This window comes from Aedes aegypti, chromosome 2, assembly GCF_002204515.2.
Source record: "Aedes aegypti strain LVP_AGWG chromosome 2, AaegL5.0 Primary Assembly, whole genome shotgun sequence".
NCBI classification, from domain to species: Eukaryota; Metazoa; Arthropoda; class Insecta; order Diptera; family Culicidae; genus Aedes; species Aedes aegypti.
This window is the reverse complement of record NC_035108.1, coordinates 299,857,398-299,872,193: the sequence shown is the minus strand read 5'-3', so window position 1 is coordinate 299,872,193 and position 14,796 is coordinate 299,857,398. Positions and strand designations below refer to the sequence as shown.

General features: G+C 35.6%; 1 protein-coding gene across 1 annotated transcript in view; it reads left to right on the top strand.

Moving 5' to 3' along the window:
* The window catches only part of LOC110676679, a 118,641-nt gene extending 110,666 nt beyond the window's left edge, over positions 1-7,975 (top strand). Inside the window, exon 3 of the mRNA XM_021845501.1 lies at positions 6,549-7,975. Coding sequence (XP_021701193.1) covers positions 6,549-6,714 — 166 coding nt within the window. The 3' untranslated portion in view covers positions 6,715-7,975. The remainder of the gene's footprint in view (positions 1-6,548) is intronic.
* Positions 7,976-14,796: the final 6,821 nt, after the last annotated feature.

Genomic DNA, 14,796 nt, shown 5'->3' with positions numbered 1-14,796 from the left:
TTGATGAAAAGATAGAGGGCTGAACACAAAAGATTGGCGTTTTCCATAGTAATCTCCATATAAACTTCAAACGGCGTGTGCGCAGTCAAATTTCTTCCGAATCACTTCAAATGCTAATTACCATAATAAAAATCGTTTAAGCATACAGGAGCAAACATTTCAAAATTTGCATCACTCTAGTGTCCATCATGCCCTTAATTCTTCTGACATTACAGTTACACCATGTTATTGGTAAGCAGTATCAATATTAACAAATTTACCGGTAGCTTCATTTTTTACCGCAATAAACATATTCAAACCTTGATAACTTTTTTGTTTATAGATATTTTTGCACCTTTAAGGCCGGTTTGCTACTGACAAGAAAAGGAATCGCCTATCTCGATGCTTGGAAAATTTCTCCCAAGAAATTGTCAAGAAAATCACATTTTTCTGATCGCATTACGCAGTTGAGAAGATATGTCACTTCAAAGGGGGCTCTCTGTAGGAAATTTCTTGACCCTTTCAATCAAGGAATTTCTTTACTTTTCTTGCGCGAAACAGCATACTTAGCTTTAATCACAAGTTCTCAAAAAACCAAGGATGGCAAAAAATCGTCTCTAGCGATCAACAACACAGTACCATGGTGAATCAAAATCCGGACAGTACCAATATCCGGACACTTCAATGAAATCCATTATTTAAAGATTATAATTATAGCTTATAACTTTTGTTTTTATTCTTTAAGTTTAACTTCAACATTGCTCATCAAATAAGTATCATTTGTAATCTAGTTACCATTGCCAAAAAAATATTAAAAATAGAGACAAGTACGATGTTTCAGTTAGATGTCACGTCTTTGTTGTACAAGTGATTTCAGTCAAAAAGCCAACGCACACACGAACAAAGTTTGATTTACGATAATGTGCTTGAAATATATATTTCATGATGTGTTTGGAACAACATTGTGAACGGCATAATATTTAATCAGTTTGACGATACAGTTGCAATGTAGTATGCAGAGAATATATACTTAAAGCCTGTCCACGATAAATTTCGGACACGGATGGCGGGTGTACCACAGAAAGTTCGAGAATTTTACCGAAAGAAGGATTAACATCCTTGTCAACTGTTTATTTTGTAGATATAACTCTTTTATTCTGAAATAAACAATTGTTTTTGTTGAATTATGAGTAACTTTTTTTGCTGCCATTATTTGGGTGTCCGAAATTTAACGTGGACAGGCTTTAATTGTGTTTAAAGTGACTGTCCGGATTTACAGACAAGACAAGTGATTTCAAATCTGGACATAACAGAAAAGCCCTATGTTTTACGTATTTGTGTTAATATTTGGAAAGTTAAACCTACAAGTCGTGTAAATGTGTATACAAAGAACTCTAATCATTGGTATCAGGAACATTATAAATGATCAGAATATTGATAAATGCCTGAAAACTGTCTAATATGCTGTTCGAGCAAAAGGCGCTCCAGTTCAGGTAAATAAGTGACAATTATTACGTACGTGATACTCTTGAGAACACTGTATGGCACAAACATGTTTCGAATTGATTTCAAAGTGGCATATAATTAAGTTTTAATGCAATTCGTATTCATTTTTAATATGTATTGACCAAGAAATACAGTTGTCCGGATTTTGAACCAAGAGTGTCCGGATTTGAAGACAACATCTGCTTAAAGTGTCCGGATTTAAAGACAAGATATGCTACTTAAATTTAACGAATTTCAAGTTTAAACGTAACTTTTTCCAGTAATGTTCAAGACTACAATGAAGCTATTGTATGAAATGACGTGTTCCGTGACAAAACTTTGATTAAATGTTAATGAAACACATTCAAACCAGAGTTTGATGTTTTGTATTACCTTAAGTGTCCGGGTATTGATGCATCACGGTATTGGAATTATCTAAGAGGGCCGTTACTCTCGCAACAGCTTGATTTCAACACCTCATGACGCGCGCGTAGAGCGGATAAATGAAGCATCCGATGCACTGTTTGTCGTGGGACCAAGAGTTTATTGGATGTTGTTACAAGTAGCGATCAACTTGAATCATGCCGCATTCGCGGTATTATTTATCGCTCAACCAATGTCCGAATGGTTTGAGAATCACAAACAGCATATATTCAGGTAGATCATTAAGTAAAAGTGGAAAAATCTTCAAAATAATCAAACTTGTTTTCGCGAATAGCACTCGTGCAACACGATGTATTATTCGCGGAGCGTAGTTTGTTGTGATAACTTGACGACAAAAAGTTAATCGTTGTTGTTATGATCGCAGGATAAAGAACAACGCGAGGCATCATAGATTTTGTCATGATCGCTAGATTTCCATCCATACAAAAAACTCTTCTCGTTTGCGAATCCATGTCGATATCTGCCATTGATGATCTAATTCTAAAAATTTTCCGATGTTCCGTGGGGGACCGACATTCTCCATACAAAATGTATTTGGCGACCATTTTTTTTTACGTCAGTTTATCAAAAAAATAAAATGTGGACTATACAAACTTATGTAATAAGGAGCTACTCTGGAAAAATCATACAAATCGGTTAAGTATTTAAGAGATATCTGAACATTACGATATAATATTTTTTTAGTTTTTTCAGATCTTTATTTGGACAGCGTGGAATCACAAACACAAATACCCATTACTCAAAGACGGCTGCACAAAATTGTTTCTAAAATGATTTGATCAAACAAAACTGATATAAGAATGGAAATAATATTTTTTTTTCATATTTGTTGTAAGTAGTACATTCAATGAAGCGCTAATGAAAAAAAACATCTTTGATCTGCCTGGAACGCCATTGAAGTTATTTTTTTGCAGTGTTTTTTATTGCGTTCAGAGGGGTTTAAAGTGTACCACAGATGCCTGAAACTTATTATCCTACCACTAAGGTAGACACACGCTAGAAAATATTCAATTATTTTTTTTTTCAAAATTTTATATTTTACTATTGGTATTCATATTTTACTATTGGTTCTCTAGCTCGGTATCCAGTTATAAAATATCGAGTAGGGGAAGTGGCGGTAAAATGATGGTAAAGTAAATTTTCATCATACACGTACGATTTATAGCAAAAATCGGAGTGTTCGAGTAGATACGGAGGTCAATTGAAATATCAACGAAAACTGAAATGATGACGTAACTTTTAGCTCGGAGATTCTGAGGTTTTCCAGTGTGTTGAAAATCGTTATGATATAATGTCAAATCTGATAACTTTAGAATTTTTTTCGAATGTTTTAATGGATATATTTTCGGTAAGGTAATCCAAATTTTCAGAAATATTTGTATTGCTCACGTTTTTGCATGATGTTCATTTTACCACCAATAGTTGTTCATTTTACCCACATAGTGCAGGTAAAATGAACATTTACATAGTTTTTTGCTAGCGACACAAATCTGTGAAAAATCATCTATTTTAGTCTGAATTCGTGTTGCTGCTATAGATAACATCCCTTTTTTCATGTTGTGGGATAGAACTATACAAATTCCTTGTTTTTCTACCAGAAATAAGATGATTTCCTTAAAGTGTTCATTTTACCACCCCTTCCCCTAAGGGAGTAATATGAGTGGGAGACATCTGCGAAGTCTGTCACTTATATTGGCGCCCCTTGAAGTCTGGTACTATTATTGGCGGGGGACAACGTGGACAATTGCACAATAAGGCACTGCATATTATCACTTTCGCCCCCTTTCTAGAGTTCGCCCACTTGGGAATCACTGCTCTGAAGCTTAAAATTAGCTGTGCGACTCCATTAATCTAATTGAAACGCATTTTCACCAATTGGACTGCCAAAATCCATTACTGGTACGTAAAAAAACTGAACACATGCGTTGATAATGGCACTATTTGCAGACAGGAAGTTCTGTTACTACCATTGCACCACCCATCATGGAAAATGGACGGCTATTCAATTTCCCGAGATAATCAAATAATTCAACGACCGCTTTGACAAATTTCGAATGCAAAAGTAAAACGGGCGGTACAACCCATACGGCATCAACCATTTTGCCTGTTAGTACCACCATGTGACGAGAGGATGCACAGTAAAATCCCCGTCAGAAATAGTTTTCAGATCCGACAACGTCCGGTGAGATAGTAATAGGATTGGCAGCTGGATTCCCCATATTGCATGCCAGAAAAATCTCCCAGTGTTCACAAGACGGTTGGTGAGCGTAGGAACGATACATTTCAAACCGCATGATTGCTACTCCAAATCGTAATCAAACAGCAAGAAAACACATTTATCCGGAGATAAACAGTTTTCATAACACAGGCGATTCGAAAATTCAATCCGCATAAATCTACTTATGGAACCACATTCTAAGAAGCTTACAGTGATATCAGCAGAATCGTCGTCGTTCCCGCTTTCGAACGCGGTGATGCGTTACATACCGATTCAGCACAACGACACCGATGATGTCAATGTGTCTTCGTTGAAGCGAATGATTTGGCGCTGATGGCTGGATGTTTCCATCCCCCCTACTCTCATTGCCCCCCCCCCTGCGTAGTTACAAGATTGGATTTATTGAGTTTTGTTTGGCGCCACGCTCCGTGCTCGACAGGATTTTAGGCTATACGTAGGATTTGGTTCGTTTGCACTTTGATTCGACTTTTACGAGGAAATTTTCAATACTACTTAGCAATTTAAGCGTGGGTGCGTCAACGAGCAGGCCACGTGGTGTTGGATTCCAACGAATAATTTCAATTGTTTGCCTGAATGTCATCTGAACCATAAGGGGAGGATTTACATCAGGATCGGTGTCGCAACGGCTGGGATGGAAGAGACAGAAACGGGAATTTTCCACAAATCAAATCAATGATAGTGTCCTTACAATGTTTGCTATCTCATTGTCCTAGAGATTGAACCGACAATTTACAAACCATATTAGATATATTCTTTCTTTTTCTATTTGTATGAGCCACTGCGACAATTATTTTTATCAATTGTAGCAATACCTGTACTCTTAGTGTATAGTGCATGACGCATTACTCCATTTCCAATGTTGATAGGTAACGAAGTATCAATTTGCGTACAGGTTTTGTTTTGATTTCTTAGATATTAATGGAAAAATCATTACCTAACTAAAACCAGTTGCGTTATGACTATTACGCAACGCTTGTTCATTTCGCAACTGATTTGAGTTGCGTTATGAATCATTACCCAACTATTTTCTGAAATTGCAAAATGATGGTGCATGCATCCAGATTTGATTTTTACTGCACTCGTCGAATTTGATTTTTACTGCACTCGTCGTAATTATCCATGAATGTACAACTTATGCTGTAAAAATCGTAATTCTGCAACTTGTTGCGTAGACTACTATTTCTGACCATAAAACTACTGAAAATATTACGCATCGATAAGACCAATTAAAACGTTTCTTCAGCAGTTGATTGTTTCTGACTATCTCTATCAATTGTAATAAAAAATATTTTTTTCATTTTTGCATTAGGGTGCCGGTACCAATGGTTGTAATGTACCAGTAGATTGGACTATGGAATAAAACGAACATTTTTCGATAAAAACGATATGTGCTAATTTTGGTGGATAGATCGTCTCTAGTTTAGTCGATTTGCCAATTTTCAGCTTTTTATTTTATCAAAATGTCCTATAAATAATTAAGTTTATGCAAAAAATTTGCTCCCTTGCACCAGTAGTAGCCGTCGTGTTCCAGTAGTGGATCAACGGATGGAAGCAGTTTTTAAAATAGATGTATAAAAATGAAGAAAAGCGCTAGAGATGATCTTTATGCTTCATTCGAAAGATATTAATTGCTGTTCCGAGGGAAAAATGTTAAACCTATGTAAAAATTTACCATTTTGTTTAAAATTCCGTGTATCATTTCCGAACGTCTACTACTGGAGCACTAGCGCAACTACTGGAACACGTGTACCAATAGTGGCTCAAGCGATTTTATGTAAAAATATTAGTTTTATCACTCTATTTATATTTTTCCCATATAGTAGAGGTTGAAATCTTTCTGTTGACGCCAAAAGATCTCTGTTAAGGCTTTTCGTTATTTTGTTATGATTTTTTATAGCTTAGGTAGTCCACTAATGGCACCGGCACCCTAGTATCATTCTAAACATTACATTTATTTCCTATATCTAGGTGTTCTGTGTTATTAGACAACACTATCATCCTAATTTGGCAAAAACAAATTTAAGATTTTATTGACATTTTGTTAACAAAATATTACATTTCATTTGCCGTAGCAGTTCAGATTTTTTACAGGTGAGTTCATTTCACCTGCTTATAAGAGAAAAAAAAAACACGTTTTCAATTTACTTAATCTAAATATATAACGCATTAATCGTGGCAATAGAAGATTGTAACGATTTTTGTCTGAAATTTTTAATTATTTTATTTGACATTTGTTCCAATGTTTCAACATTGGATATTTTATGTAACTCATTGGTACTATACCAGAGAGGAAGCTTCAGAATCATTTTCAAAATTTTATTTTAAATTCTCTGCAATATTAGAATTGTTCAAGCATTATTCCTCAATTCCACATTTCTTTTCTTCTGCTTTTTTTCCTCAGACGCGCCGGCTCACTGATCCACGTCTACCGGAGGTCCTGCATCCGGCGAGGTGGAACCTGTGAACACCGAACGAACGACTGCTGCTACAACAGTTCCTGCCGGTGTAATCTCTGGGGCTCCAACTGTCGGTGTCAACGGATGGGTCTATTCCAGAAGTGGGGATGAATGACCTACCGTCGACTTTCGTACAGCTGCACCGGTTGTGACTTCTCGGACTTGGACCCCCGCTGGGGATGGTGGCTTTTGGCGTTGAGGGCGGAACATAAACACGGAAAGCATCCATCACCCTTGGGTCCCGTATTCGGGTCACTACTGTTCTTGGTTATCGGACTGACAACGCACTCGTCTTCTGGCTGCTGATTCACGGAACACGGATTGAATTTTCTTCTGCGAGCAAATAACTTCGAGGACCTACGGCAACAGGACACTTATGGCAAACCCGGACACAAATGCTACAAAAAAAAACCGAGTTTGGTAAAATACTGTATTTTATGGAGAAATCTGGTTCATGCGCTATTTTCTGAGCGGGTTAAAGCTGAGCTCAACGACGGAGGAGACATTTGTAGAAATATTCTGACTTTTTAGGTTTTTAGGGATGAGTGATTTTACGGTTATGTTTGTGGTGAAATTCTAGTCTGACGGTCAAAGCTTTAGTTGAAACTGAGAAATGAGGTATGTTTTACACCTGAATGACAAGGAATACACTATTTAATGATAATGATAATAATGATAATGATAAATGATAATAACTATTATTACATAAAACAGAGAGAGAATATTGTCTAGGTTATTCAGATCATTCTTTAATGTTTTAGGGCCATAAGTTGAGTGAAAGTCGATGCGACATAGATTACCTTAAAATTCATCTAGAGCAGCTAAAGAAACAACAAAGAATTATAACGAGGCAACTTATTATCAATTATTCGACGCTTTAAAGTTGTTTTCCACAAACATACACAGATACACATTTGAAGCCCAGGATGACTTCGACTTTGTGAAATCGTGTTGAATGTATTCTCTGATGTCCAGTGGATTTTGATACGACTAATTTATTCGCTGTTTGTGTAATGGAGACAGATGGATAATCAACCACTAATATATACAAAGAAGAAATATGACGATAGTAGCAGCAGCAGCGTAGAAGATGATGAAACATCTCAGAAGGAAGCTGTAAGAGAAACTAATTAATTAGGAGTAATCATTGCAAGCTGGAAAGTGTCCGGAGCACAGTTCTCCTTGGTCTTCGGGGCAGACCATCGTCCGGCAGCTCAAACGTTTCCCAGCCTTTTAAAACGAACGAGTATTGCAGAGCACCAATGGAGGAAAGTATTCCGCATGCATTTTCCCACTTGTTGTACGCATAACTATTTGAATAAAAAGTAATACTAACGGAAACGTGCGATAAGCTTTGAGCACATTTATCAGACTTCCTCTCCGATGTTCTTTATATACCAACCGTACATGTGTAGTGACGATTTATCTCCTATTCTTCGATCCAATAATTCACTGTTACCCCTCAACTCCATGCCACCCATGCTTTTAGAAAAATCCATAAACCGCAAAATGCACAAATTCACCCGAAGAGCTTTCAAATCCTCCACCTGCAGCATCCAGCCATGAGCAGAATCGATATATTGCCATTCCGGCAGATTAGCCTCTAACCGACATCGATTGCGGTCTGTTGATTCGTTTCTGCTTCGACTCCGACAGAGTTTTCACACTAGAGTTTTCCACAATCCAACGCCGAAGCTGCATGTTTCATGCTTCAACTGTGACCGATGTTTATTGAACACATTATGGAAGCCGGCAGAAACTTTGACTTTTTCGAATATGTTTACTGGGGACTGTTGTTTGACCTTTGGGTTGATAAGCGCAAGACTATAAGCTTGATTGACGTTTATATGTGCGGGAATGTTCGTAGCCACTTTTTTCGTTCATCTTGAGAAGAGTGGTTGACCTCGAACATATCACAAAATGCGCTAGAGCTAAAAATAACTGAAGCTTCCTAGTAGCTTTCTAGAGCTATGCTAAGCATGAGAGAAGTTAAAGTAGACAGGGATGTTTAATAACTCTTATGGTTTTAAGGAAAAATAAAACAAAATAAACTACCTACAATTTCTTCTAATGATTGAATTTTTCAAACATTGTCGACGGAATTCACACTAATAAAATAACAGCGTCATGATAAGTTTCTTAAAGACCTGGAAATCAGGCTTCTGCCAAAAATCATACTAGAAATCATTTGAAGGTTCTTGCTAATAGAAAATATATTTTTTTTAGTAAATTCATCCAAGAGTTCTTCGTAGAACTCATGAAGGAATGTCTGGAGGGATACATCCTGAAACTTTTTCAGGCATTCCTCCAGAGCTTACTTCGTGGTCACACGATTAGTGTCGTTAGCAAGTGAAACGCATCGTGTCATGGGATGTGAGTTTGAATTTCGTTTCAGCCATTGAAACTTTTCAACAGGACTTTTCTCTCCGCTGTGCCACTGTGGCATGCTTGCCGATTGTACAGTGTTAAGTTACAGTAAAAACAGTGAAAACAGTGTTGTTGTCTTTTTTCCTAGATATATTTACGAAGAATCGCGTGAATTGCCATGAGCAAAATTTTTTCTGATACAATATAAATTTCCAAAGCAAACACCTTGTTTTATCTTCGATAATTTTTATTCAAAGACTTTACGGCAGCGTAGATGCTTCTTATAATACATAGATCATCATTTCCATTCCTCGCATGTTCACTCGATTATTACACGTGATTTACATTAACTGCAAAACAAGGAATACTTCGGAAGTCTCTTAGAAATTTTGAGAGTTTTTACCAAAAATCATAAAAAATATGACTGGATACTTAGGGTTTCGTTCTACTTTGTCTAAGCGCTATTATTCGTCGTATCAAACTTAAATTGTTCCTCTACGGCGATAATTCAAACTTACCTGCAACATAGATTCATTTTCCAGGTGTAATTTTGTAAAAGCTGTTAAGGTGCGTACATTTGTACACCAAAATGCCATAAAATTATTGTATTTCGATAAATAACATCAGTTCAATTATCAACTTTGCGCTTTTCCACCGACATCTCATAGACGAACATGATCCGAGCAAAATGCTTAGCGATCGACTGAGCCACAGCACTTTACGATACAAGTATCTTCCCGCCCTCCTGTGTAACTTACTTCGCCGGGAACTTATTTTCACTATGTAAAACCTTCATACTTCTTCACTGAAGGATTTCATTCCAATCACACGCCGTAAAACTTCTACAATTCACGAAATTTTATGAAATTTCCTCAACGACCGCGTCCTAATTATGACTGTAAACAAAATGCAATCCGTCGTACTGAAAAAAAGGTTGTGCGCATCAAGATTCCTTTGATTGTGTTGTGTTCGCTGCACTGTGAGCAGCTGTCATGATTGTTCGGTCAAAAGGATGTGTGTTTGGGCTGAATTTTGCCGGCGATCAACGAGTTTTCAAGGAAATAATTATATTTCATCATGCTGAAGGAATGAAGGGAGATGCTCGTAGATCTATTTATTCTACTAAAACATTTATAATAGCGTTAATGTGTTGTATTTTGACCACTCACTAAATCACAGTGAGCCGTAAGTTGTGAGACGAATCTGAAAACTGATTGCGGCAGAAATGGAAACGATACGGCGAATAGAGAAAATGGCAATTGATAATTTCATTGTATTATTTCTAATCAACGATCAAGATTCATCAAAATCTTATTGTACAATGCAGAAACCGTTTGAAGAATTGTTTGGCATCGGATTGTATCAGCATCATTCACTGCAATACTGGGAAAATTGCAGGTTCTCACTGATCAAAGCTTATTACGATAGATACTAGCATATCATCCTACTGAAGTTATCTTATAGACCCCTGAATAACAAGAGCTCTCCAACTAAATCTTAATCAAAAATTTCTCTCCAAGTATTGTTTCGAGTATTAAGTTTTGTTTTTATTCGAAAGCTATAATTGGGATTGTTCAAAATTTGTTGCATTCAATTTTTGCAGCTAAAGGAAAGTGCATCTTTTTAGTATTGTTTCAGTATTTCTTCAAGGAACTAAGAACTCTTTTTGAAGTACATTAGGATTAATAAGATTCCTTCAGGTGTTGCTACAGAATAAATCTGATCATTTCAGTCCCTTTTTACGATGATTTTAAACCAAACTTGAAGCTAATATCCCTCGTCTATTTTGAAGACATGGCCAAGGTTTGATACACTTTTCAAACTATGAAGTAAGGCTAAAAATATGATTGAAAACAGGCTGACAAAATTGGGTTCGAACTGCACTGGAATTTATTTATTTTAGAGAACACCTTGAAGTATTCTTCTATGGGGAATTCTAGAGAAATTCCACGAAATATTTCTTCTCGAATCGCACTCTGGTGATATTCACAGTTTTAACCCTGAAATTCCTCAAAAACTCCTCTCTTGAAAAATAACTGGTGAAATAATTAGAGAAAATAGTGGTGAAATCTTTGAAGGAATTACTGGTGGAATATTTACAGGAAATTATGGTCAAATCCCATAATAAATTGGTTATGGAATCCTTGGGGATCATCGGAACTCTTGGAGGATTTTTTCAGAATATTTTGGAAGAACCGCTAGAGGATATTTTGAATTCCCGCTGAAAACAGCGGATAAATATTTGTGGAGTTTCCGAAAGAATTTCTAGTGAAATACCAATGAGAATTTCAGTTGAAATCCTTCACAGCTAAAAATATGTTGTAAATTTAAGTTTATTTTCATGCACATATTTTGGAGCATCAAAATAAACTGAAATGTCAACGAAAAATCGCTTATTTTTCCATCAAATGCACTTTAAATTTACACGATCTTGTAACGTTCAAGCATCTTTGGTTGAAAACTAAACGAAATGCCGTAAAAATAGATGAATTTGGTTTATTTTTACTCTATGCACCAGTTTACACTACGTTGGAATTTAAATATTTTTATATGTGTTGAAGGTTTTCCTGATGGAAATCCTAGAGAATTACCTGGGTGAATTTCAGATGCAACCCACAGTGGAACCTCTGGTGGAATCCTTAGAGGAATCCTTGGTGGGTTTTTAGTAGGAATCCTTGGTTTATTTTTAGGGGTATTTTTGGTTGGAATCCTTAGTGGAAATTCTAGTGGAATATTCGAATTAGTTCCTGGTGGAAATACTGAAGGAATTCTCAGAGGAATCCCTGAAGGAATTCTTTTTTTGAATCCCAGTAGGATATACTGGTGAATTCCCAAATTACTTGTTAAATCCTTATGAGAAATTTTTGGTTAAATTGTTGGAGGAATTCCTGAAAGTCCCAAGATTTCCTGGAAATATTCCGCAAGAAATTCCTTGAGAAATTACGGAAGAAATCTCTTGAGTAATTCCGGTGATAAAATCCTTTTAGGGAATTTATGATAAAATCCCAGGAGGAATTCCTGATAATCCTTGTAGGTCCTTGAAGATATTACAATTGCTTGAAAAATTTCGGGAGGATTCCCTTGATTAATGCCGGGAGGACTCCCTTGAAGAATTCCTGAAGGAAACCCTTGAAGAATTCCTTGGAAAAACCTCTGGAAGAAAATTCTAGTAGAATCCTTAATAAATTCCGAAATTAATCCGTAAAAAAGCCTGATGGAACCCAGAATAACCCTAGAGGAAATCCAGAAGGAAACATTTAGTAGAATTCCTGATAGAATCCCTGACAGAACTTCTGATGAAATCTCAGAATGTGTTCATGATGAAGTTCCGGGAGGATCCCTGATTAAATCTCTAGAGAAACTTCTAATGGAATCCTTGGAAGAACTTCTGATGTAATCCCTAGAGGAATTCCGGATGGAATCCCTAGAGAAGCTCTCAATAGAATTCCTGTAGGAATTCTAGGTAGAATCTCTGAAGGAATTTCTAAAGGAATTCCTACATAAAATTTTTGATAGTCTTGAAGGAACTTCTGATGAATCTATGAATATCCAATCAGACAAAGGTAGGGCAATAGTTCGACATTAGTGGTATAATCAAAATTTTCATAAAAACAATAGCAGTTGAAAAGAAATTACTATACAGTAAGCCTTCAAAATATTTGCTATAATTTCGCTGATTGTCTTGAATGAACTTTTGCTTCACCTGTGGAGCTAAAGTTCGCTGGCCGAAACACAAAATACCGACACTTTTCGACAGACATACTTTATACCAGCCATAAACTTATGTTTACAGTTAACTTACTAATTTTTCATCATAAAATTGACCAAAGCTCAAAAATATGAGTTTTTTACAAAACTAAGTGAAAATGTGAAATGTTGGTGACTTTTATCGCACGATCGGACCAATTTCGCTAATTTTGAAGATAATAGGGGGAGATCCCCCAGTACCGGACACTTAAGCCACTAAATTCATAACTCGAAAAATATTGATTTTATTGGCTCGTGTTACCTATTTATGATAAATATTATCATTTTCATAGTGTACAAAAATTAATTTGAAAATATAAATATAAATTTTGACATTGCTTTTTGATGATGTATTTTAGTAGTAAATTGATCGATCTTGATAGGTAGCACCCAATACCGGACACGATCTGGAAATGCCTCGAATTATATAAATTTGAACATCATTCAATGTGTACACTATAGGAATAATTTATAATTATCAATTAAATGCATTTGCAACATTTACAAGAATAATTTGAGTTTTTCTTAGATGCCTATCAAAAACCTCTTTCATATATGATGAAAAATAGCACATTTTACGATGTTGTTCTGAATGTTCATTCTTCTTAATTTTATTGCATATTTGATACCATGATCGACGGAACCCATGAAAAATGAAAGTATTTTGAGACACTGATGCAATAATTACATAGATATTATATAACAAATCAAGCTGTCCGAAACTGAGGGACAGGAGGTGCTTAACCAAAATTGTAATTTGGCCCTATTTAGTTCAATTATGGTATAAAATACATTCATACTATCAAATTAGGATAATGTTCGATCATGCTTGCGGGATTCAAAGTATTTTTTCATATTCAAAATAATTACTGAATAGGCTCAAAATTAAGAGGATACGTCATTTTTTTAAAGATTTTCAAACTTTTCTACTGTTTTAAAAAGTATGCATATTTCAAGGATGTGTTATTCTACGCAAACATTAGTCTACATAATAGCTTTCTTTTCTACTAATACACCATCTTGATTGGACCATGATTTCTCAATGTTTCGACTTTGTCCGGTATTGGGTGCTGTCCGGCACTGGGGGATCTCCCCCTATATAAATTTGGGGTAATTTGTAAATTTCTTTGCGTGCTTACATGGGTCGAACTTTTGCCCCGCTGATTAGAACTTTTGCCACACTATGGGCCAATAAATGATTCCAAGCAATTATGTAGTAACTAATACACCTCACAGTATCCTTATGATGCCTAAAAACGCCCTTTAATAAAAAATCAAAGTAGATTTGATCATTATTAATTTCCATGCAATGAAAGTTTGATCAAAAACATATTTTTTTTTTCAAATCTCAATCGATTCTTATGATATTTGTAATGAAAGTCTCTTACTTGACCACTGTGGCATTTATAAGCATTGATTTGAATTGAGCTAGAAATCTTAAAAAGAAAATCTGGTCCACTCGAACTTTTGCTCCACTCTCTTCAGTAATGTTCAATTTCGAGCTACTAAAAATCAAAAAATAAATCCGTTCGGCCTTAAAACATAAATGTTTGACTGCGAAATACATATTTACTGAAAAATAGATGAGCTCATGCTTGAAAACAATAAGTTTTTATACAGTAGATTGACAAAGATGTAAGTAAAGGTCACCTAACAAACGGCTGTTTCATTGGACTTGGTAGCAAATCTGTTGGTCTCGAGATGAACTAGCCCAGGGCTAAAAATCTCGTTAACAAAGACAAAAAAATAATTGCTGTAATGTCCATATAACCTACGTAAGACGCCAAAAAATGTTGCGTAGGAAAAATAAATAAAAATAAATAATAAAACGTCATATTATAAACACTTATAGCAGAATTAAAAGCGTGTCTAAAAATAATCTTTAGTATGAACAAAGTTTAACGTTTGTTCTACAGAAACAAATAGTAACATGGTTTTATTATCTTTTCAATCTAAAAACTTCAGAAAATTGGTGTCAATATAACATTGAAAAAAAAAATGTTGCGACATCTACGACTTTACACGGTTCAATGTTGTTGTTTTGTACGAATCCACCACTATCTTACTATACGTAAAGGG